The following is a 23582-nucleotide window of genomic DNA, read 5'->3' as shown; positions in this document are numbered from 1 at the left end:
TAGATAACTCGTGAGGGAGGCGAAGCGAGCAGTCTCTGTTGATGTGAAATTTTGAAGTAGGAAGGGGGATAGAATATTCCAAGGGAATCCTAAATTTAATGGATTTCTTTTGAGGAGAGGGCCAGTAAGTAAGTATAGTATATAGAGAGGATCATACAAAATGAAAGTAATTTTTATTATATATATTATATAATATAAAGGAGAGACGTGGACGGGTATATCATAAGGGGTATATTATATTCATAATAGGGTATCTAAGAGGCTATAAGCGAGACAAATGCTAAAGCTATCTACACGAAAATCAGCTAGGAAAAACACGCGGCAAATCAACATTTGTAGTCTCTCTAGCTCTTCCCCCATGCCTCTTCTCTCTACTCTTTCTCATCGGGATGCAGTTGTCATGTGTGGCAAAGACCTCAGTCTCTTGTAGTGTTACTTAAAGACCTTTTGTTTTCGTACCTCAGATGGTCCAATGGTATTGTTCAATGCCATGGTAGAGTGGTTTGAACCTTCAAACTTCCAAGTTCAGTGCTGGTATAACCTTCTAACCCACTAAGAAGGTGTAGATTTAATGATTTATTCTTACTTGATATCTTAATCAGTAAGGCTCTAATCACAAAGAAAGCCCTTGCTATGCTCACATATTAAGCAGTTGTTGTTTAGGATATGTTGAAAAGGAAACTAAGTGAGCTCAAAATAATGAGCTTGCCTTTAAGTACTGCTTTTCTTGCTCAGAGTAAGGTGGACTGCTTTTCAAGACTCACAAATTTTGAGGCATTTGTCACCGATTTCAACTATAGTAAAGATGTTATAAATGCACCGTCGGGCTTATCTTAACTGCCTTGATCACCACGCCTGCAAAAAGGAATATTCTGCCTTCAAGTTGGCCCAGGGTATAAGCCCTTGGGTTTATTACATCCCAAGTCCTCAAGTCAAAGGTATTATGGCCTAGTACATTCCATATAGCCTTAGCCTAAGCTAGTTAGGTTTCCTTTGTAATCTAGTTAGTCCATTAGGTCTCAGTCAGGTAGTGGTAGTTAGCTCACTAACTTAATCACATATTCAAGTTAGCCTAACTAGTAGAACTTATAACCTGACTAAAAATTAGTTCTAAGTTCAATTTTTGGGCCATGTGCCCGTACCAAGTCCAATCATTTATAGGCCTATTACATTTCCCTAGGTGTCATCAAATTAAGTATTACTGGGCTGTTGTGTTTATCTTAGTGAAAGTGTAGAGAGAGAGAGAGAGAGAGAGAGAGAGAGAGAGAGAGAGAGAGAGAGAGAGAGAGAGATAAATAGAAGCTCATATATATATATATATATATATATATATATATATATAGAAAGAGAGAGAGAGAGAGAGAGAGAGAGAGAGAGAAATTGAGATACATAAAGGTACATAGCGGCTAGTTTGCAACAAAAGAAATACGCCATTGCGCCATACAACAACTTCCTGAAAACGTTGTGACTTATTGCCAATTCGTCGAATGGCGTGCAGGGAGGTCTCAGAGGCATATAGAGTTACACCATCACACCATACGACCACATCCAGAAGCTAGAAAAAATTGTGAGACGAGAAAGAGGGAAGAGAGATAGAGAGGAAAGATGTGATGAAAGTATTCCTTTGTGGGTGGAGAGAGAGAGAGAGAGAGAGAGAGAGAGAGAGAGAGAGAGAGAGAGAGAGAGAGAGAGAGAGAGAGAGAGAGAGAGAGAGAGAGAGAGAGAGAGAGAGAGAGAGAGAGAGAGAGAGAGAGAGAAGCCAGAAGACTGCCTCATATTTGGAGTAGTCTATAACTAGTATGGAGGTGCAGGGCTATAATCGTCCTCTCTCATAGTCAAGCTGCACGGCAACAACTCTCTGCTTGTGCTCCATTCTAGGTGACAGGTTATGCCTCGAGGCGGAGTGCATCGAACCTTTTGCCTCAAGTTAGAGAATCCAATACAGATAGGGGTGATGAGCATGCAACGGAATTGGGTTGTTAGCTAGATTCATTTTTTTGGGGGGAGGGGGAGCGAAATATTCATTGGAAATTAAAATGTTTACTCAGAGTAAGTGACATATATTGTTTTTTTCTCAATTTATTAATAGTAATCTCGATAGATTCTTTAGGTTGAATAGAAGTAGAAAGTGGAGGCGAGCCATGGATGGAGCGGATCCGATGGGAGATGTCTATAAATGAAACCTGAAACCAAAGAGGCACATGGATGAGAGAGGTAGATCGAGAGAGACGATGTGCGCATCACTATCCGGCATGCAATGGATCAGAAGGATGGCCGAAAGAGATTTTTTTTTTGCCGCACTTCGCTCGCAACTCTATATGGAAGGGCTCGATGTTGGCACTGCATGACATTTGAGGTGCACGAATTAGGAGGTCTAGTGTACAAAACTCTCTCTCTCTCTCTCTCTCTCTCTCTCTCTCTCTCTCATACTTGTACTTGCTACGCTATTCCGCGAGACGCATGACTAAGAGGCTCTTAGGTGGGGAGGGAGCGGAGAAGCACCCGAAGAGGATCTCCCATTCCTTTGAGGGCAAGGGTTGTGGTGTAGTCAGGGGTGTGCAGCGAGGTAATGGAAAGGCAGGGAGGAGTGCATAGAGGTGGCGATGTCAAGGGCGATATTGCGGAGCTGATGATGGTGAATTTGGAGGGAGGGGAGGGGGCAAGGAGTGCCTTCAAATTTCTAGATTTCCAACAAATCTCAAGAACAAAAAATTGGGTTCAAGTGACATCGACCGAGTAAGGTAGGTGCACCTCAGCACTATCTAACACGCATCTTAAATGAAGCTAAGGCAGTAGGATCAACGGTAGGGAAGTGCAGGCGCAAAACCAAACTTTGCACGCTGATGACGGATGTTGAAAAGTAAACAAGGACATTTGGGGGTAGAAATAAATTAGCTTTATCATCAAGGGCACTCACATGGATTTAAACAATCCACACGCGCCCGTGTCGCTAGCTCATCAAGCTTCCATACGTGGGGTGGTGGGTTCAAATCCTGGGCTGTTGTCCATGGTGTTGACTTTTTTAAAGCCGTTCTTTTGCCTCAAGATTTGCGTGCAACAAGCTTCGCCATCGATCCCACCGTTTGGGCCTCTTTAAGACCACATGATAGATAGTGTTGAGGGTAGGTGCATGCACCATTCATCGTCATTCATGATACAAGTTACAACAACCTAGGGAGTCTTGATTCCTGTAATGATTGTCTTTTAAGCTCTATCCTTGTAACGAGTAGGGGGGCCAAATTATTTTTAAAGCTTTATTTAATGAAATCTTTAAAGGTTCTGCGTAGGTAAAAACTAAAAAAAAGGAAGCTAAAATCACAACTTGCATTGAATGATTCTCTGTTTGAGGTGCCGTCCTTGCATGCGCCTGCGCATGAGGAGGGGATACAGGCACCGAGATCCACAAGGCTCTCTTCACCTCTCTCTCTCTCTCTCTCTCTCTCACTCACACACACACACACACACACACACACACACACACACACACACACACACACACACACACACACACACACACACACACACACACACACGCTTGCCCCCCTCTATCTTTGCATCACTCTTTTCATCGGCACTTTTTCAACATGTGATCCAGGGTTGAGTCCCGTATCTTTTGACACTGCCCCTTGAGATCTTTCGAAGAAGGGGGAGGAGCACGCTGTTGGCGGGAGGTTTTGAGGCGGTAGAGAACACTCTGTGCGTGCAGGTGTGAGTCCGGGAAAGGTGAGGGAAGGAGGCAAACTAGCTACATGCGAGCTACAGAGGAGGAGGGCGAGGGCAAGGAGGTAGGGGAGGGTGGGCAAAGGAGGCAAGGGCAAGAAGGGAAGGCCTTTGCGGGGGAGAGGAATCGTGGGGGAAAGAAATAGGGTGATTTTTATTATTGTAGAGCCAAGAGGGGAGGGGGGGGGGGGGGGGGGGGGGGGGGGGGGCTCGTTTATAAATAACACGGGGTGGGAGTCGTGGGATCAACAACGGGGCACCTTTTTGACGGGGCAGGAGGGGCTTTGGACCGTCGGTTCCACGCGACCAAGGGGTAGGGTTTTATATGTGCGGGCTCGTAATCCTTGCAAGGATGCGTGATAAGCGGTTGGATAAGGTGTGGGAGTCTAGTGGAGGAGGTCGAGGGCTTGAGTAGCCAACATTTTACCCCATGTAGCAATGATCAATGGTGGATTGAATGGTCGTCGTTGATCCCACAACTCCACCGCGTGTTCATGGGGAGGGGGCGGGGGGCAAGCAGGGGGGCCTGTCCAAGTTTATTTATCATCATATGGTTTGCACATATGTCAACTTCCCCGTCGCAGGTGTAGCGGTTAGTGCATTGGGCTCTCATGGTGGTGGCGAGGGTTCGAGAGTCCGTGCCCACGATGGACGCCCATTTTTTACCACCCTCAATCCTCCTCGAGATCCCCCCTTTAAACCTGCACCGCCGATCACATCTCTTTCTACCCGTGCCTTGTAGTGCTGTGGCCTACACACGTCTCTATTTGACACCCTCAATTTTTAGAGGGGATCTACGGTCCCATATCATTGTTGATCGTGGGTCGTCGATTCATTGAGAGGAAAAAATAAATTGGGTAGGATTCGACCTCACAACCTCCTCTTTCCCAGACCAATGCGTTACCACTACGCTATTACACGCGTTTTGATAAACATGTAGAACGGTAGCATCATATTGCGTAGAGCTGGCATGCTATGATCTTAGTTCACATCGAGTTTACCTCGGGTTCACATCGAGTTTACACCACAATATTATAGTTCACAGACTTTGCAGAGTTCACATCTAGTTTACATGCAAGTTCACAACTAGTTCACATTTGTCCGAGTTTACATCAAGTTCACATATGGAATCAACAGTTGTGATCTTCGCCGACAAGTGACGCTGATTTTCAACCGTAGATCCCCTCTAAAAATTGAGGGTGTCAATTAGAGACGAGGGTGGCGTACCCACCTAGCCTCTAGGCCTCACCCCTTTGGGGAAGGCCAAAAACCAAAATAGCATTCCGACTGCCGAGTCGGATGGTACGATCGAAGGATTTTCCTTTTGACATGACGTCACGCTATCGTCAGCCAGAAATGCATTGTACGCAATGCTCATTTTTGGAAGTTGATGAAGAGTGCAAGAGAACGTCTACTCGTTGCATGCTCTGCAATGCTGCATTCGTTTCTCTCTCTCTCTCTCTCTCTCTCTCTCACACACACACGCACACACGCACACTTTTTGTTTATAAGACGCGCGCGCGAGAGTGTGTGGAGGATGGAAAGCATACCTTCCGTCGTCAACCTGTTCAGCATGACAATAACAGAGGCTTCCAGCGTCACCTGTTTAACTAAGATACTCTCATAAGCATGGCCAAAACAGTACTCTCTCTCTCTCTCTCTCTCTCTCTCTCTCTCTCAGAGTGTGCGCGTGTGTGTCACACCACCCTTTACACGACGGTGTACACAAAGGACATACAATGGATTATGGCAGTGTGTGCGTGTGTGTGTCGCACCACCCTTTACACAAAGGTGTAGACAAAGGACATACAATGGATTATGGCTGTGTGTGTGTGTGTGTGTGTGTGTAAGAGAGAGAGAGAGAGAGAGAGAGAGAGAGAGAGAGAGAGAGAGAGAGAGAGAGAGAATTTCCTGTGCATACAGCTCATGCATGCATGCTAAATACCCGTAAATGCAAACAAAGCTCAGAAGATGTCGAGTGCTTGAAACTCTAAACAACAAATGCTGCATAACGGCCTACAAATCTATATCTGAGATAGATGGAATGATGTTTGCCGTACAAACAGAAAGCTCATGCCAAGAGGAAAGAGCTTAGCGAGGGGACAGGCGAATGCGACAAAACAATGAGCTACTACAACCAGCACTATCAAGATGAAAAAGCCGAAGGAGAGACTAACAGAGATGTCCACAGTCGAAGCATCAATAATGCTGAAGCCGATACCAAAGGTAATCCTGCAATGCAGAGTCAAATGAATGTTGAGAAAAGGGATGAATTACCGGATTGGAGGATGTTGTGTTCTTCCCACATGCAAAGTTACCTGTCTCACCACAAACAAGACGAACTGCAATATGGCATATCCTCCGTTGGCGGCGAGCCTCCGGTAATTGTGTACTATAGGAGGAGGAGGAAGAAACCCATTTCGACCAATGTACAACCATCTCGGGCTTGTCGCAACACTGTCCCACGCCCACACACTCCTCTGTATGCATCTAGAAAACAATCAAGTAAAAAAGGCAAAAAGAAGACATCAAAAAACATGAAGAAGATCCAAATGAAAGGTAAACTACAATTCAAAGCAGGTCAGATGGTCCTGAGGAAGACTACAGCAAGAATAAAGAGAAGCCTAGCTGATACAAAGCTTGGAAAAACAGCTAACTCAAAAGGTAAACTTCGCCAAACACCTAGTACTTCTCGAGTGAAGGTCTTACCACAGGGGAAGTCTGGGCTCCAAAGAGGAAACCATGAAAACGCTCTGTCAGAAATGCATCCTAAGGCCCAGAACAACAGGAAGTGTAAGTGGATGGCTTTCTATCAAAATGTAGCAGATTTCAGATTGCAAATTTTCTGCCCTTGCTCTGATCTATGTTAGAACTTTGACAGACCTTCCGAACCACCAGTCTTCAGCGATTCTTTCACAAGGCAACAATTCAAAGGCTTTTGTGGGTGGAAAGGACAAAGGAACGTCCAATAAGGCAACAGTGCGGGACTCTAAGGTTAGTAGAGGGCCATCCTCGCCTATGGCAAAGACAAAGCGAAAGAAGCACAGGCCAAAAGTGCAAGAAATACACAATGCTCCAAGAGGCAGGAAGCCTAGCTTTGGATTGCATAAAACACAGGGAAGGAAGCAACAAGCCACTAATGTCAAAAAGCGTGGCAGGAAAAAGGAAAACATCCTGCCTTCTCATATGGAAGATCTCTTGGGGTCCTTCTGTGTGGTGTCTGGATGTCCTGAAGTTTTAAACATCATTCCATGTCCATGGCACCGAGATGATGTAAAGGCTTTGCCTGCTCTACAGAGCACAAAAGACACGCTCATCATCTGTATACACAATCCGTCTAATGGAAAAGAAATCTCGTGTAAAGATTTTTGTTTATGCTTTTTCTTTAAAATACTCTTTCCTTAACTAATCTGCAAATTTTACCTTACCTTCATGTCCATTTGCAGCTGCTGAAGCATCCTCATCAGCATCAAATGAGGTTTGCCAACAAGTTGATGCATCTAATAGCCAGCTTGTTTTGGCACCACAGCTCCATCATCCTTCGACTACTCCCAACACTAGTACACAAATTGTCCTCTACGATCGAAGGCGAGAGATTGTATTATTCAAAGTCCCAAAGGGAATGAAGAGTGTGAGGCCCAAGGTGCCAATCAGTGCTGAAAATGAAAGGATATGGCCTCTACTTGCACAAGGCGGCATACCAAATGATAATGATGACACCGCATATTGGGAGAAGGAAAGGAGTTTGATGAAAGAACGGGTTAAAGATTTTATCTTGAGAATGCATGGAGTTCAAGGTTCTCTCTCTCTCTCTCTCCTACTTTTTTATTTTCTACTCTTGATCACATTCTGACACTTAGAGCCATTATTGAGGAGGGAAGATCACATGGGAGACGGATCTATTGTAGCTTTGTGGACAAGCATTTGACATAGTGCCCGGAGCTAGAGTGATGCCTGACTACAGGAGATGGGAGTACCCACAGAGCTGATTTGGGGGATCATGGCATTATACAGGTCAGTAGTGGGGCATGTACACATCCAGAGGGGTGAGGGGTTATCTACATCAGCTCACTCCACTATCGGGGTGAAGCAGCGTGGTATGTATGTGGATGAGGTTTTTGACTATATTGAGAGAGGGTGATAGACGTGCACAGCTGGCAGGGACATGGATTCCACTATAATTATATGCTGATGATATTCTGTTGATCTCCGACTCTCCGGAGGGGATGCAATGTCACTTGGATGCTTTGTATAGTTTTGCCCATGACATTGGTTTGTTTGTCAACCTTGATAAAGCCAAGGTTATGGTTTTTAACACCACCCCACAGTGGACCAGGAGATCAGCACCCGCATTCACATATGGCCATGAGACAGTGGAGTATACAGATGCTTACACCTACCTTGGGGTGGTCTTCAGTGGACCAACATTTTCATTGTACGTAGAGAGCATCAAAGACTAGACTGACGAGAGCATATGCAACACTGGGTGGATTGGAGAGGATGTGTTCACATATTCAGTTTCAGGAGTCTCGGACGAAGCTCTGGCTTTTTGACACAGGTGGATTCTCCATTGCTCTATGGAGCTCAGATATGGGGGCCTTCATTGGACCATCACGGGAGGTCGGGTCGCACTGATGGATGGGGAGACATGGAGAGGCTTCTAGTCTCTATGATCACGTGGCTAATTAGAGCCAAGACTTCAGTACCACATGACATTAAGTACCACATGATATTATTCGAGCAGAGCTAGCTGCCCCCCACTAGTGGTTGAGGCACTTACCAGATCAGTCTCCTTTATACACGTCTTGTGGGACCTCCCCAGAGACAGATATGCCCGCCTAGCACTTGAGTCCTCTCGACAGTTAGCTATGCAGGGAGATACATCATGTTGATATTGGAAGATGACATCTTGGTTTCAAGTACATGGGTTCAGCATGGACAGATTGCCCCCCTTCCACCCTCTCTGACTCATTGGATGCACCCTCTCTGACTCTTACATAGTCCAAAATCACCACGCCCAACCGCCAGGACCTGATTCAGCTAGATACCAGGAGGACTTGGATACAGCCAGCACAGGAGCTGGGCACGAAGATGGCTTTCTATTGAGAGAATCTTCTCTAGCTTACTGAGGATGGTTTTGTGACAAGGCCCAGATACATGGACACCCACTTATCTCGTGGGATACGATGTGCTATTGGCTAGATACGCACACCTTCAGACCAGCTTTGGATAGAGACTGGTAGATACAGCAAAGTACTAGCAGCTAGGACATGTTTCCTATGTCACATGGAGCCTCAGACAGAGTTGCATTACACATGCCGTTGCCCAGTTTACTAAGAGATATGAGGCCACTTTCACTGCGTTTAGAGAGGGCTTTGGACCACTCTCTAGAGTCATGGGGTATGAGGACTAGAGATGTCGGACTGTTTTTGCTGGAGCTGCACAGACAAAGAGAGAGCTTGATGAGAGGAGGCTAGCCAGTCTCAGAGACGGATCACAGACTTCTTTAGAGAGGACATTGAGCAGCTACCACAACTCACATTCTCCTCACACCAGAATCAGGATGATCGATCGAGTGACCGAGCTAGGGAGATCCAGATGCCCATGACTACGGAGGACTACACAGCAGAGGATTTGGATCATTTTGGGCTGACATGCACAACACCCGGTCAAACTACTGACCATGGAGGAGATTCATGAGATCCGCCAACGACCGATGATGGATCTCCTGTGATTTAGCTCTTTTGAGGATTGTACACCCTGCTTATCTTGTATCAGCCTTCGTATCAACCTTTGTATCAGCTCTTACCCATTATATCCCCACACACATACCCACATGGTGTTGTATTAGCCCTCAGTCATTACTTTCACCCTACTCATATCCTACACAATTCTAGCTAGCTGCTTAGTTCACATCTAGCAATTCAGGATTCAATAGTACCCCTTTTCTAGTACCTTTTTATTTTTATATTTGGTACTCAGACATTGTATCAGGTTCACCTTGTAAACTTTTGGTCTCATAGGTCATTTTGGCCTCTTGAAGACGTTAATGTAACGTTTCATTTCATTTCATTTCTCTCTCTCTTTTTGGAAAGTCATATCTTTATTACTTTGTACAGAATCCCCAAAGATGCTAAAGGAAACCTGTTTCGTAGGGTGTACCAAACTGTATACAAAGTCATAGAAAAAGGCCTAGTCCAGAACACATCAAGGTGGCGCATGTGAGGAATGGAGGAGAAACCACCTAGGCGGAGCATACTGCCACTGTATCTGCCCTTTGGTAAAAAAAAACAATTCTGATCTACTCCAATGCAGAAGAAAAGCATGTCGTCACTCCCCCATTGCCCTAGAGGAGCCAACTAGGGAATAAGGTATTCCACTAAATCTGGATAGATTGGATAATGTCAAGCCAAACGCGAGAGAGCACCTTTGGGCTTTACTAAGAAAGTGGAGGCAACAAGCCTTCCAAACATTCCACAAAGTGGCACTAGCAATCATGCAAAATATCTCATCTCTGGACTGTGGATCACCCTGTTTGCCTATTGCCGGACTCATGCTCAACGTGCCTCGTAATATCCATCAGCTGTCAGCATGAACACTGGATCAGTGTCAGAACACTCGTAGAACAAATGCTTTTCGAGGAGGTGCATGAGCAAAGATACTGCACCCCAAGGGACAAAGCCAAACTGTACACCAGATCTCCTAAAGAGGAGTATAGATGCTCTCCAAATGGCATAGGAAGTAGGGCAAATTTATAAGCAGAAACTAGGTACTCTCCAGTCTGGAGTGTACATCTTATGCATGTGGAATCATGCCCCACGCAAGCAATCCATGTCCCAACAAGTAATCCACGATGAATGAGCAACCATAGGAAATAAGATATCCATCTAGCTATATGCAAGTCGCAGAGTGCTAATCACTTGGGACTCTTAACAGTCTGGAGTGTACATCTCATGCAGGTGGAATCATGCCCCATGGAAGCAAGCCACGTCCCACCAGGTAATCCACCATAAATGAGCAACCAAAGGAGAGAAGAGATTCATGTAGCTTTATGTAGGTCCCTGAGTGCGGACCAGTACTATCTCACATATGCATATGAAAGACCTGCCTGTTATCAAATCTGGAGCTCAATAGACCACTCTCTCTGCCGTCGAACTAAAGGAATGTGCCTAAGCTCGATTGTATATTCAAAGAAGGACGATGGATCCCCGACCTTGGTCTCTTGAAGACCATAGCCATTCCCATGGATCCCAATAAAGCTGAGAGATTGGTCTCCCCTCCCATATAAATAACCTCCATGATTTGCTGGAAAATAGGGGGTGTACACAATGTCGCTTTAACTGGGCAATATGGGACTGTGATCTCCTTACTAAAAAGGTTGCGGACATGACCAGAACCACCTTGTCGTGGAGCCATAGGGAAAAGAAGTAGGAGGTGCTTAACATTAGGCTTGTAATGAGCCACAAAACTGGCTAAAGTCACACAACTTTTTTATATGACATCAAAACCTCATGAAACTTCTTAGGTATGGGTTTTAATATATAAAAAAAGTTTTCAAATACACAATCTACATGAAAAGCTCAAAAATAAAAAAATCACTTATCTAAAATTAGCAAATTGTACATAAAACTGCACTTCACAACTTAACTTGGAGTAAAAAATATTGGCAGTCTTTGAATATAGGTAAAAAAAGCTCATTATGCATGTCACAAGCTTATTGAGAGATTGTTTGAGCTTGCTTAACAATGATTTGATTTACTTTCAAAAGAAAATTTAAAAAATTTATCCAGCTCCACAATTTAGTTATTGAAGATGGCCATGGAAAGACACCTGTAGACTTTAATTTAGCTTTGTACTTTATTTTATTAACTCATATTGAGTGTTGGGCATTATTCCCTAAAAGAATTTTCTATTTAGATAATTTGTGTAGTGCTAGAGAATTTTTTACAAAAAATCTCTCTAAAAGCCACAAAAGTGGCCATTTTTTTACAGGACTAGTGTTAACTAAGATTGGAATCCCCTTCCCATCAAACTAAGTCCACCAACCTACATGCTCAAGCATAGTAACTACACCTCGAAGTACCTTGTCCCAATGCATAGGTAAAGCTAACCTCTATCTCAACAGTCCTCTATTGCTCTACCATCTCATGCATTGGTAAGACTCTGGCCTCACACCAAGGGATCATAGAACATCCCAGAATCCCAAATGGTCCAATCAACGGACTTCTGCTCCCCAAGATGTCTGTGCTCAGAATCTAAAACGAAAGAATTCCATACAAGAGGTGGTCTCTCAATCTCCCCGCTTCATCGTCGTGGCACATAGATCAATCTGCCCCTCAATGCTCATGGAAATCGTGATCCATATGATTGAACCCATAAAAAGAGACACATGTGATAGTGACAAAGGTGTGTCAGTCAAAAGGAACCGCATGCCTTGCCGCCAAGAGTGGCCCATCTCTATGTCCAAACCATGGAACTACGGTCTACCAAAGCCAGGGTAGACATTATTAGATTCTTCCAAGGCTCATTGCTGGAGAAAAAGCCTCGGACAATTAACTTGGTGAGCTTCAACTCTACATCTCTGGATCAATAATATCCAAGCCACCCTCTGACCAAGTGACAAAACTGAGACATAACTCGTGCGTGAAGAATCCAACATGAAGCAATGAACCAGATTGAAGCAAGGAGAACCGACCACGAAGGCTCTGCCAGCCAAAGAGAGGTGCTGAAAGGACCAATGACAGCTTCTGCCTCAAAGATTGCAAGATGGTCAAACTGCTGCTGAGGGGTATCGACTCCAAATTGAAAACCCAAATATCTGCATGCCTGTCCAGGGCGTAACCAAGTAAAACCTTCAGATACTCCCCAGGTAGGCATATCATCAGAACCCACTAGCATGTCATATGACTTGTGCCGGTTGATGAAAGTACTACTAGCAATAAACATCAAGAGCTTTGCGAGTCGCATCTTAAATGCTAGGCACATATTGCAATAACAAATACTGCAAGAACAATAGGGTATCGAAAGCATACTGACATGCAGAAACCTCTAAAAGCATGTCGTTGAGCTCTAAGGAAAACTGACATGGCCACGTCACAAACAAAAACAAGTATGGTGGTAGCTAGCAACCCCGTTGCATAGTTCTAGAAAGCATACGTCCAATGAAGCCCCCAATGGTCACTACGCTCGTCGCTGAGTGGCATAAAGCGAAAACACCTCTACTCCAAGCCTGCCGAAACCCCATCCAGAGCAATGTTTCCTCCAAGAACTTTCCCAGTCAACTATATTATATGCCTTCTCAAATCAAGGAGCAACGCAAGAGGAGTCTCTGTGGATCTAGCCCCCTTTAATGCCTCATGAAAACAAAACACCTTGTCCAATATGCATCTATCTTGCAAAAAACCTGTTTGCAAGCATAAGATCATGTGAAAAGATCGAATCAACCCTCGACCAGTAGTCAACTTTTCTGCTTGAATTGCTCAAGTGCCGCAATCTGTTAAGGTTCCCAAGTGAATGGTATCCCTTTTTGAGCTAGGGTATCCAAAGGCAAACCATCTGATGAACCTCTTGTAGTAAGAGCACAAGCCCAAGAAGATCCTCATAGCATGTACATTCCGGAATGTATGCCAATTGTGAATAGCCTAACTTTTGTTTGATCCATGCTAGCACCCTTGGATGAATCAATGTGTCCCCAGAAGTGTATCTCTAGCCAGAAGACTCTTCTTTTGGTTGATCACCAATTTGTGCTCGAAGAGTGCTCTGAACACTCGTTCTCGATTATCTTTTTCGGTCTTGGAGAAAGCAATGATGTTGCCAACTTCCGTTTGATCCATGCTAGCACCCTTGGATGAATCAATGTGTCCCCAGAAGTGTATCTCTAGCCAGAAGACTCTTCTTTTGGTTGATCACCAATTTGTGCTCGAAGAGTGCTCTGAACACTCGTTCTCGATTATCTTTTTCGGTCTTGGAGAAAGCAATGATGTTGCCAAAGAAGGTACCACGTAGTATCAATGCTCTCAAAAGATTCTATCCATTTCATCATGTTGAATGTTGCAGGAGCATTTGTGACACCAAAAGGCAACACCAAAAACTCGTACAATCTAAAGGACGCCCTGAACGTGGTCTTGTATACATCTCTAGGAGCGATCTTGATATGATGATAGCCACTTAATTTGGGTTTTAGATCCCCCCTGCCGGAGAAAGTACTTCCTGAAATCAAGTCAAAAGTGTGATCCTCTGGCCTTGTTGGACATATGTCACCAGGTAAACACTCCGAGAAACAATCAACATGGGCTTGTGAGAAACTCTCACGATCTAGTTGTCATCCTAAACAACCCGAATCCTCAGATTTACTCATAGGTTTTACAAAGATGCAGTAAGCAAAAAGAATTGATCTCATTTATTTAGAAATGGTCGAAGTCGATACAATAGGGGCTGATTTTCCCTTTAATTTAACATCTATGACTACATCTTTGCCTTTGCTATTTTTTGTTCAAGCTTCCTAGACTTTGAATAAATCACCAGATCATTTTTGTGATGCCAAGGCATCCCCAAAACCACATCACACCCTCAAGTGGGATGATATCAAAGTCATCGTGCCTTATGTAATACTGACAATGCAAGCAAAGCTCACCAATGAGGCATTACAATGATTTGATGCCCTTGTGTGGTTCCTTGTTCTTGGGCTTAACTCCAAGGTGAGATGCCATCTCTGTAAAAATGAAGTTGTTCTTGGCTCCGTTGTTGCAAAAGATCAAGGTCTCTTGATCTTTTACTTTGCCCCATTGTATAGAGCTCAAGAGTCAATATTTCATCTTCAGTGTCCTTGGGCGTCCCCATGATCTTTGCCAGAATGTGCCCCACTTTTCCACATCCATACATTTCCCTTGCTTGTAGGATTCTGCCCTTTGCTCGGCACATCTGAGGGGCTTTGGAATTTTTCTTTTGAACGATCTTCTTATCTTTCTTCTTTTCCTTTTTTTGAAGATTTGGATATAGGTGTATCCGTTACAAATGTCAAGGAGCCAGTCAATAGCGAATAACCATCTAGCATCTTTGTAGCTCTTTGGGTGAACTACTGTCATAGCGCCTTCTATGACTTGATTCTTCGATTCTTTCTTTTCGGAAGCCACCTCTCTTCTTCGTTAAACTAGAACTAGAGTCCAAGTAGCTGAGAAAAGACATGGACTGAACCCTTGTGAGTCATTAAACGTCCCACACTCTTCATGAGCTGGCTTACTAGGCGCTCTACCTTCCTCTAGTGTCCTTTGATATTTCAAGATATACCTTTGGCTTTGCTTTGACCTTAGTTGTTGACTTTAGTTTAAGATTGATGAAACTTTTCCACCTCTCGTAGGCTTTAGTGAGCAGGTGATTTTGTATGTGTTTTGTATCAGGAGGATCCTTTGTGAAGCTAAGAAGTCAATTTGTGTAAGCTTGGACTTGTGCCGCTTGAAACTTGTAACAACCAAGTCGTGATCAGGTTTTCTGTAAGAGCACCCTCTCCTGCAGGTTCTCTATGCCGAGCCTCCAACTCAACATCATCATCCTGTTTTTCCTAATCTTGTTCCTCATCTTGATAGACCCTGTCATCTTCGACCTCTCTGTCATTTTCCTTTGTCTTATCTTCAAATTATCTTCCGGAATCTCTCTTCTAGAATGTGTCTCTTTTGACTCGATATGATTATCTTGTTTCCTATGACATTCTTTGTCAAAATACACGGCACGTGTTGCAAAAAGTCGAAGTGGATCCTCTGTAGAAGAAGAATCTGGTAAATCTGTGGTATTGTTGTATCCAATTTTCCATTGGCAACTCCGTGACTCACCAACAAACAAACATCAGAACTTCAAAACTAATAACAATTGAATTTTATGACAACTGAAGACGAGACATGGTAAGAGTGTAGTTCTTTGCCCAAATTCACTCGCCCTTAAGTCAAGCGCCCCTTTCCATACTTCTTTTTAAACCTTATCTAAAAAAGTCACAAAGTTTAATTGACGGGGAGTCAACTATGCAACCATGCACTAAATCTGCCAAAGTGGGGGTCTGAGGATCACTTATAAAGACACTGGGCTTAAAAGCAAAAGCTATCAGTTACAAATATGTGACCAAAAAGCTTTGCAAGTCAACCCTTTCAAAAACAGCGCGAATCACAGCGAGATTTCTACGAGTTGCCACATCACTTTTTGACAGTTAGCTTCTGGAAGCGAGTTATGGAAAATGTTGACTTTTGGTACTTTTGAGCATCAGTTTTTAGTTAGAAGTTGACTTTGGTACTTTTATCACTTGTAAAAAGCGATTGTGATCATTAAAGTTGGTTTTGAGGATTGCTTTCGGAGTTGTGGCTATAAAAGAGGGACCAGAGGTGCCATTAGAGCATAGATTGGCCTAGTGGAATAGGACTTTGTAGATGACTCAAAGGGAGAGCATTGTAAGCTTTGACTTTCGTCTTATGGAATAAAAAAATACCACGCGGGCCCCGGGGGTTGGGGAGAGGATGTAGCACCAAGCAACAACACTAGTTGAGGGGTCTATGTGGAGTGGAATTTCGCCACACATTGTCTCTTGTCTAATTTTCTCTCTCTTTTCAAGTGTTTGTTATTTCGGTTCACTTCAATATTGGTGCATTGTTTCTATCGCCTTGTCAAGGTGATTCGTCTCTTGATAAGAGATCAGGTAAATGTTTTTCTCATAGCAATCTGGCCAAAAGTTGTAGCAATCAATTGTGGAAGCAGCACCTTGGAGCGGAGGAAGAGGATAAGCAGTATGAGGACATAGAGATTGTGGCAACAAAAGGCTTTTGGCGAGGTTGCAAAAGTTGAAGAAGTGGTAAGGGATGCAAAGGCAAAGAAGGTTTAGACTTAGCAGAGTCGGAGGAAGGAAAAAAGCAATGATAGCCAAGGCACAATGTGAGGTCTTTGGGGCGTTTTGTACATCCTTTGGATGACAAGCCTTTGAGCATCTCCAAAGGTCTCTTTTGCCAGCCCAGAGAGTCCATCCAATGTGAACCAGACCAGACCAACAGTTAGTATCCAATGTGAACCAGACCAAACCAACTGTACTGACTGTGTGTCCTGTGAAAGTGACACTGTAGCCCTACTATAGGTTGCCCGCTGTAGCAGGCTACAGTGTCACTTTCAGAGGACAGTTAGTTTACAGTTGGTCTTTGGTCTAGTCGGTTCACACTAGACGGACTAGCTGGATAGCGACACGTGGCAGGGATACGGTGGTTTAGTGGACATCGTGGCCAGGTCACCACTGCCACCCAGTGGGGATAGACTTGGGTGATGTCATTTATGAGCCGTTGGTGTCTCTTTATGATTGTATATGAGTAGTAGCGTTTTGGGTCAGGGATCTTGTACGTAGTCGTCTAGAGTGAGTCTATACACAGAGCACGTCTTCACCATCCCGGCACATCTGAGCCTCGACACCCCCATTGTACTTGTGAGTCGTGGGCTGGAGCTGAGTGTGCTGCCACGCCAGAGTGTGTATCAGTCTTTGAGATAGTCGAGTCATATGTTCTAGTCTGCTGTTGTGCCTTTGTGAGCTCTGTTTATGGCTATTGTTTCCTTTCTTTTCAGTCTGTTTGAGTGAGATTGTCACGCACATTGCACTGAGGACCACCCACTGTAGAGAGCACGACACATTATCCGCGCTACAGGTGCTCTCATTTTGGCGATCACGGTGGGACCTCAAATGAAGTCTCACTCTTTGTGGAGATACAAATCGTGAAGCTAATTGGTTGCTGCCTATCTCCGCACACTTGCTTGCACTGTGTAGATAGTCTTTTGGTCTGGTCCTCTCTCACCCTGGTCCAACCAGTCCTCATCCTCGTCTAAGGTCCTGGTCTAGTCCTCGCCCTGGTTCAGTCCTCCTCGTCCTACCAGCTAGGTGGTCTAGTCATTGGTCCTGGACCAGGTGGTCTAGTCCCTATCCTCACTTGTCCTGGTCTAGCCCAGTGTTGTTCAGTCCACAGTTAGAGTCTTCTTGCCCAAAGCTTGGTAGGATTGGTGGTCACTGCATGACACATACAAGGCGGTCAATCGAGCGTCAAAGCACACTGTGGAGCCCTCTGAAGCACTATAACAGAAGACGACCTTTGGTATCTAGTAGAAGTTCATTAACCTCATCACCCATACCTCCACATACGACATCCCCTATTCCTTCATGTGGTTCCACATCTTCTAGATCACCTTCTCCAGCAAAGATCTCTCCTATTCTGCTACAGCAGGCTATTGAGCAACAGGCTCAGCAAGGGGCCATGGAGGCGTTGGCTAGTGTGTTGGCCAAGGTAAACATCAAGTTCCCCACCTTCAAAGGACTCTCTTCAGAAGATGCTGACGACCATGCACGGAGGTTCGTATCTCTTTGTAGGGGACGTGGTCTTAACAGAGAAGATGCTTATCTGGTACTTTTTCCATCCACCTTGGACGGCTTAGAAGACAAATGGTACAGCCAGTTTGCAGAGAATCACTTTGCAACTTGGGCAGCCTTAAGACAACAGTTTTGTGCAGCTTTCAGGCCAGGTGACTACCAAGAGAAAGTGTTGGATGAATTGGCCAACATGGTGCTCCAGCCAGAGGAGACTTTTGCAGAGCTTATGACTAAAACCAAGTCTCTGGTTGCCAAGCTTCCCCAGCAACCCGGTGAATTCATGGTTAAGAAGTGGGTGGAGAAGGCGTTCCCCAAAACCTCTCAGCAAAAACTCCGGGAGAGCCTCCGCCTCGACGCCACTCTGGAGGAATTCATCGCAGCTGCTACTAGGATAGAGGGGGACTAGGAAGCTGTTCAACAACTCCCCTCACATAGAGACTCCCTCTGTGTTCTTGGAAAGTAGTTCTCCTGATCCAGTGACTTCTTTGCGCAGGGAACTTGAAGCCCTAAAACTAGAACGCACACTCCAAGAAGAGAAATCAATCTCTCTTTGACAAGAGAAACCATCGCACCTTGAGGCTTTGGATCAAATCAAGAGAGAGCTAGAAGAGCTTCGGTCTCAGCAGGAGACTAAAGCTATGGTATGGTGCAGCTCTTGTCGCTCTCCAGGACATCCTCCACAGGACTGTCCCTTCGGGCTTATTGCCACTTCTTCGAAAAATCTGGGCACGAAGATAAGGATTGTTACTATATCAAAGGATTGCGGCAAATACAACAAAGTCTAGGTTCTTCTCTCCAACAAGGGCTAGCACCTGCATCCAACATGGTCTCACCCTATGGCCATCAAAACCCGTTGCCCCCTCTGCTGACAATACCTCCTATGCAGCAAGGTATGCATAACAACTTTGCATCCCCCAGCTTTTATCATGCTAGTACTCCCTGAGTTCCTCAAAGCTTCTACACCTCAGCCTCCAGCTCCATGCAGCAACAAGAACAACGACCACCTCGTCCCTCGTTTCGTCCGTCTAATCGGCCAATCTTATGCTACAGATGCAGTGAATATGGGCATTACCAAAGTAAGTGTCCTTTACCTGAAGGGTCTCCTCTTTGCAGACATTGTCCGGAGTTTAAGGATCACTACAGTAAGGATTGTCCCAAGCAAAGGGCATCCTCATCTTCAAGCTCGAATCAAAAGCAACAAGAGTTTACATTCCCGAAGATCAATCTAATCACAGTGAACACCACCCCTCAGCCAGCACCTGCTACACATACAGTTCGGACACAACAAGCGGCAGAGCCTGCTGGCGTGCTCACTCGGGCACAAAGAGCAGCCTTGGGTTTAAGCTTGCTAACAGGACCATCTCGTCCATCACTTCCGCAACCTGATCAAAATGTCGAACCCTTAAGTGGTGAAAAGAATAGGCCAATCTCTATGCTTTCGGACATTGATGGAGCCTTCCTGGCAGCAGTGGCCGACTTGCAACAGGTCAAAGTTTCCGAGGAGGCCCAGATTGTAGGAGCTAAGCCCACAGCGGAAGCAATCTTGAAGAACACCTTTTAACAAGTGTCTCTTTATGAGATGCTCCGGCTAGATGCAACCCTTAGAAGTGACACCCTCTCAATAATTCAGTCTTTGTACCCTAGTACAGGGCCTAGTGGCGGGCACCTACCTGTGCAGCCCTTGGAGTCCTACATGATTTCATATCCAGCTGCTCCCCTCACCGACTACAAAAGTCCCCGTCTCACTGTATCTATTCTTGGGCATCAATTCTCAGGCGTCATAGTGGATAGTGGATCTGGAATCAATCTAATGTCATAATTTACCATGTCAACCTTAGGTCCGCAGCCTACTCGCCCTGCTCCATTCACTGTTACATTGGCAGATCAGAGGACAGTCTATCCTATGGGCATCGTAGAGAAGGTGCCTTTGAGGGTACAAGACTTCACATTTAGCTTGGATTTTGTGGTGGTCAGTCTTCCTCAGGTGGAGGGAGGATTTCCTTTGCTGATTGGTAGACCATGGTTGCGGCATACTAAGGTACTTCACGATTGGGGAAATGACGCCATGTGGATACATACTCCTGGCTCCCAAATGCAACCAATTCGGCTCGAAGGAGGGATGGATCCAGTGGCTCATCACAGCTCATTGTTAGTACTGTCCAATCCCGACCCTGAGCAGCCCATCCCACCTGACGGGTCTGACGAGGATCTGCTACAGTGGTTGGAAGCTATCACATCGATGCCATGCTATGTGGTCTCTATTCAAAACTCACCTATGCCGCCGGTAACACTCTCTCTTCCAACTCCTCAGGCGGACACAAGTGTCCAAAGTCCTTCAGCATACAGTAGACCAGTCAAAGAAGTGTGTCAGCCCCAAATTTTCATGCTTCGAATGACCCGCCGATGGAAGCCCTTGGTCTCGGGGAACCTATAACACATCACCGAAGGGGGAAGAAATCTCCTCTGCATGAACTCGCCAAAGATCTTCCCCTTCCTTTAGCACCTCCAAGGTCGGACGCCCCACCCCTTCAAAAGCACTCTGTTATGTTTGGGTCTGAAGATTTACCCTTCGAGGAGTTCCAAAATGAGAGCACTTGTAGCGCGGATAATGTGTCATGCTCTTTACAGTGGGTGGTTCTCAGTGCAATGTGCGTGACAATCTCACTCAAACAGATTGAAAAGAAAGGAAACAATAGCCATCAACAGAGCTCACAAAGGCACAACAGCAGACCAGAACATATGACTCGACTATCTCAAATATTGATACAGACTCTGGTGTGGCAGCACACTCAGATCCAGCCCAGGACTCACAGGTACAATGGGGGTGTCGAGGCTCAGATGTGCCGGGATGGTAGATTGCCGATGCTTCAGTTCTTCAGTTCCGCTCTCCGGGACGGGCAGCGGTCTTGTGGCGGGCAACCTGTAGCAGGCTACAGTGTCACTTTCACAGGACAATTAGTTTACAGTTGGTCTTTGGTCTGGTCGGTTCACACTAGACGGACTCGCTGGATAGCGACACGTGGCAGGGATACGGTGGTTTAGTGGACATCGTGGCCAGAGGTCACCACCGCCATCCAGTGGGGATAGACTTAGGTGATGTCATTTACGAGCCGTTGGTGGCTCTTTATGATTGTATATGAGAAGTAGCATTTTGGGTCAGGGATCTTGTACGTAGTCGTCTAGAGTGAGTCTATACACAGAGCATGTCTTCACCATCCTGGCATATCTGAGCCTCGACACCCCCATTGTACCTGTGAGTCTTGGGATGGAGCTGAGTGTGCTGCCACGCCAGAGTCTGTATCAGTCTTTGAGATAGTCGAGTCATATGTTCTGATCTGCTGTTGTGCCTTTGTGAGCTCTGTTGATGGCTATTGTTTCCTTTCTTTTCAGTCTGTTTGAGTGAGATTGTCACGCACATTGCATTGAGGACCACCCACTGTAGAGAGCACGACACATTATCCGCGCTACACCCGCCACAAAACCATTCACCGTCTCGGTGAGACAAAACAGTGAGACTAGAGAGAACATTTGCAACACCAGGAAAAACGGGAAAAAATGCAGTACACTCTGACTGAAGAAGGTGATGTTGGAGAAGATTTTGAGTTCCTAAGGAGGAAGTACCAATGAAATAATGCCGATATTTGCAAAATATGCTGAAGAAGTAATGCCTTGGCTAGGTAAGCTGACCAGAAAGTAGGAACTGAAGACTGCCAAGCTGCGGTGTTTCTTTTTTTTGCATTTTTTTCTAGATGGGAAGGGGTGGGTAGGCTAGATAGGGGCAAGGGGGGCTAGATAGGGGCGAGGGCAGGAAGGGGGTGGGTAGGGGCAAGAGGGTGTGAAGGTGTTGCTAATTGGACTATTTTCTTATTTTTAATGATTAATCTCTTTTTTAGGATATTTTATTATGTGCACTAAGAACTGTTAAAAGATTGTAGCTACAGGAACTGTCATCAAGAACGGACAACTCTGATGTGTCATTTGATGGGTGACGGTAAACATCGCGAAGGAGTTTTCGTAAGTTCGGTGGAAAGGGCCGGGTTACGAGTGCCCCTGATGCGTCAAATGATGGGTGACGGGTGCATCAATAAGGGGACATCCCGTAGGCTAAGGAGGAAATCTGAACTGAGTAAGAAAATACGCGTAAGAACGCAAGCACAAGAATAAAGATGGAAAAGCAGGAGCTTTTTACGAAAAGCAGGAGCTTTTTACGAAAAGCAGGAACAGTCGCGGGAGGACAAATGTTTTTCCGCGAGGAGTCTGTGTCTGCATTGCATCTGTGTCGTGTCCTGCACCCGGGGACATGCCTGGAATGTGGCCGTGTAGCATTGTTTTCACTAACTGAGTGAGTTTTTAAAGTTTGAACAGGTTCACACTTTATTTTATTAAAGTGGCCGGTCACTTTTAAGTGACCAGGCTTTTATTAATAAAATAAAGCAAGCAAGGCTCTTAAAAAAAAGCCAGCGCTAAAACCTATGCAGGGGGGGCTGATTTGCCATCTCTCTCTCTCCTCTCTCTAGAAAGCGTCAGCTTCAGCGATTTTCTCTCTCCTCTCTCTAGGAGCGCCCAGTTCTGCTTTTGGCTATTATTCCCGCCGGGTGCCAGACCCTATAAAAGGGTAGCCAGCGTTTCAGTTTCGAAGAGCCGGAAGCAGCAGAAAAACACTAGCGTTGGGATTCTGGAGTAGAGGTTGGCGACGGAACTTGCAAGTGTTCGTGTGACGACTGAGTACGGAGGTCGATCCTCCGAGCAAGGAGCGACAGGTATAAGGTGTTGATACGCATTGAGAGTTGTTGCTTCATGTGGTTTGTTTTGCAGGAATCTCCCGTCTTACGGGAAGGCCCTTCACGGGAAGTACAGCTTAACGCCTAAGTCCTTTACGAGAAAGTACGGCTTCGCGCCTAAGTCCCTTATAGGAAGGACAGCCTTGTGCCCAAGCCCTTTACGGGAAAGCATGACCCTCGGGTCTAAGATTACAGAACGGAGGGGTTTCCTTGGGTTCTCGTGCTTGTATAAGAATTCTCCCTGAATAAAAGAATACTCTTAACGGGGGGGGGGGAACCAGCCCATCTTCTGGTCCCCAATACTGTGTCCATCTTCTCCCTTCTCTCCCTTTTGCAAAGTATATCATTTTTCAGATTTTTAAGTGCTTGTGTGCGCTCCTGTTTTGTGACAGTGGTATCAGAGCTCGGATTCCTCTCTTTCTCTGCAAAGGAGGACGATTCCGTGAAGAACGGGAAGAACCATGTCGAGCCAAGGGAGAAGCGTTGAAGAGGAGCTTCAACAAGTGCAAGCTCAGCTTGCTGAGTTGCAACAAATCTTACTGTTGCCAGACGTCCAAAAGCTTTTGGGCGGAATGAAGAAAACGAATGGAACTGATGCAGCCAAGCATCCAGACAACACTGTTGGCGTGAGACCACAGGAGGCAAGAGAAGAAGAATGTGCCGAGGTGCACAAAGGATCTTCAGATCGGAATGAACGTCCTACTTCA

At 45.4% G+C, this 23582-nt stretch overlaps 1 protein-coding gene across 4 annotated transcripts in view; it reads left to right on the top strand.

Moving 5' to 3' along the window:
* Nucleotides 1-5172: 5172 nt before the first annotated feature.
* The window catches only part of LOC147436932 (DNA glycosylase/AP lyase ROS1-like), a 144656-nt gene continuing 126246 nt past the window's right edge, over nucleotides 5173-23582 (top strand). For 3 of the 4 annotated variants that reach the window (XR_015184781.1, XM_086486326.1, XM_086486327.1), the window contains exons 1-4: nucleotides 5173-5361; nucleotides 5787-6513; nucleotides 6602-7078; nucleotides 7167-7517. Coding sequence is in view for 3 of the 4 variants with exons in the window: in XM_086486326.1 (XP_086342452.1) it covers nucleotides 5350-5361; nucleotides 5787-6513; nucleotides 6602-7078; nucleotides 7167-7517 (1567 nt within the window). In the remaining variant the exon portion in view is untranslated. Of the gene's footprint in view, nucleotides 5362-5643; nucleotides 6514-6601; nucleotides 7079-7166; nucleotides 7518-23582 lie in introns of all 4 variants that reach the window. The other variant, XM_086486328.1, reaches the window with a different exon arrangement.

This window comes from Adiantum capillus-veneris, chromosome 17 (genome assembly GCF_014529385.1).
Source record: "Adiantum capillus-veneris isolate H3 chromosome 17, ASM1452938v2, whole genome shotgun sequence".
Lineage (NCBI taxonomy): Eukaryota > Viridiplantae > Streptophyta > Polypodiopsida > Polypodiales > Pteridaceae > Adiantum > Adiantum capillus-veneris.
This window is presented reverse-complemented; position numbering and strand designations above follow the sequence as displayed.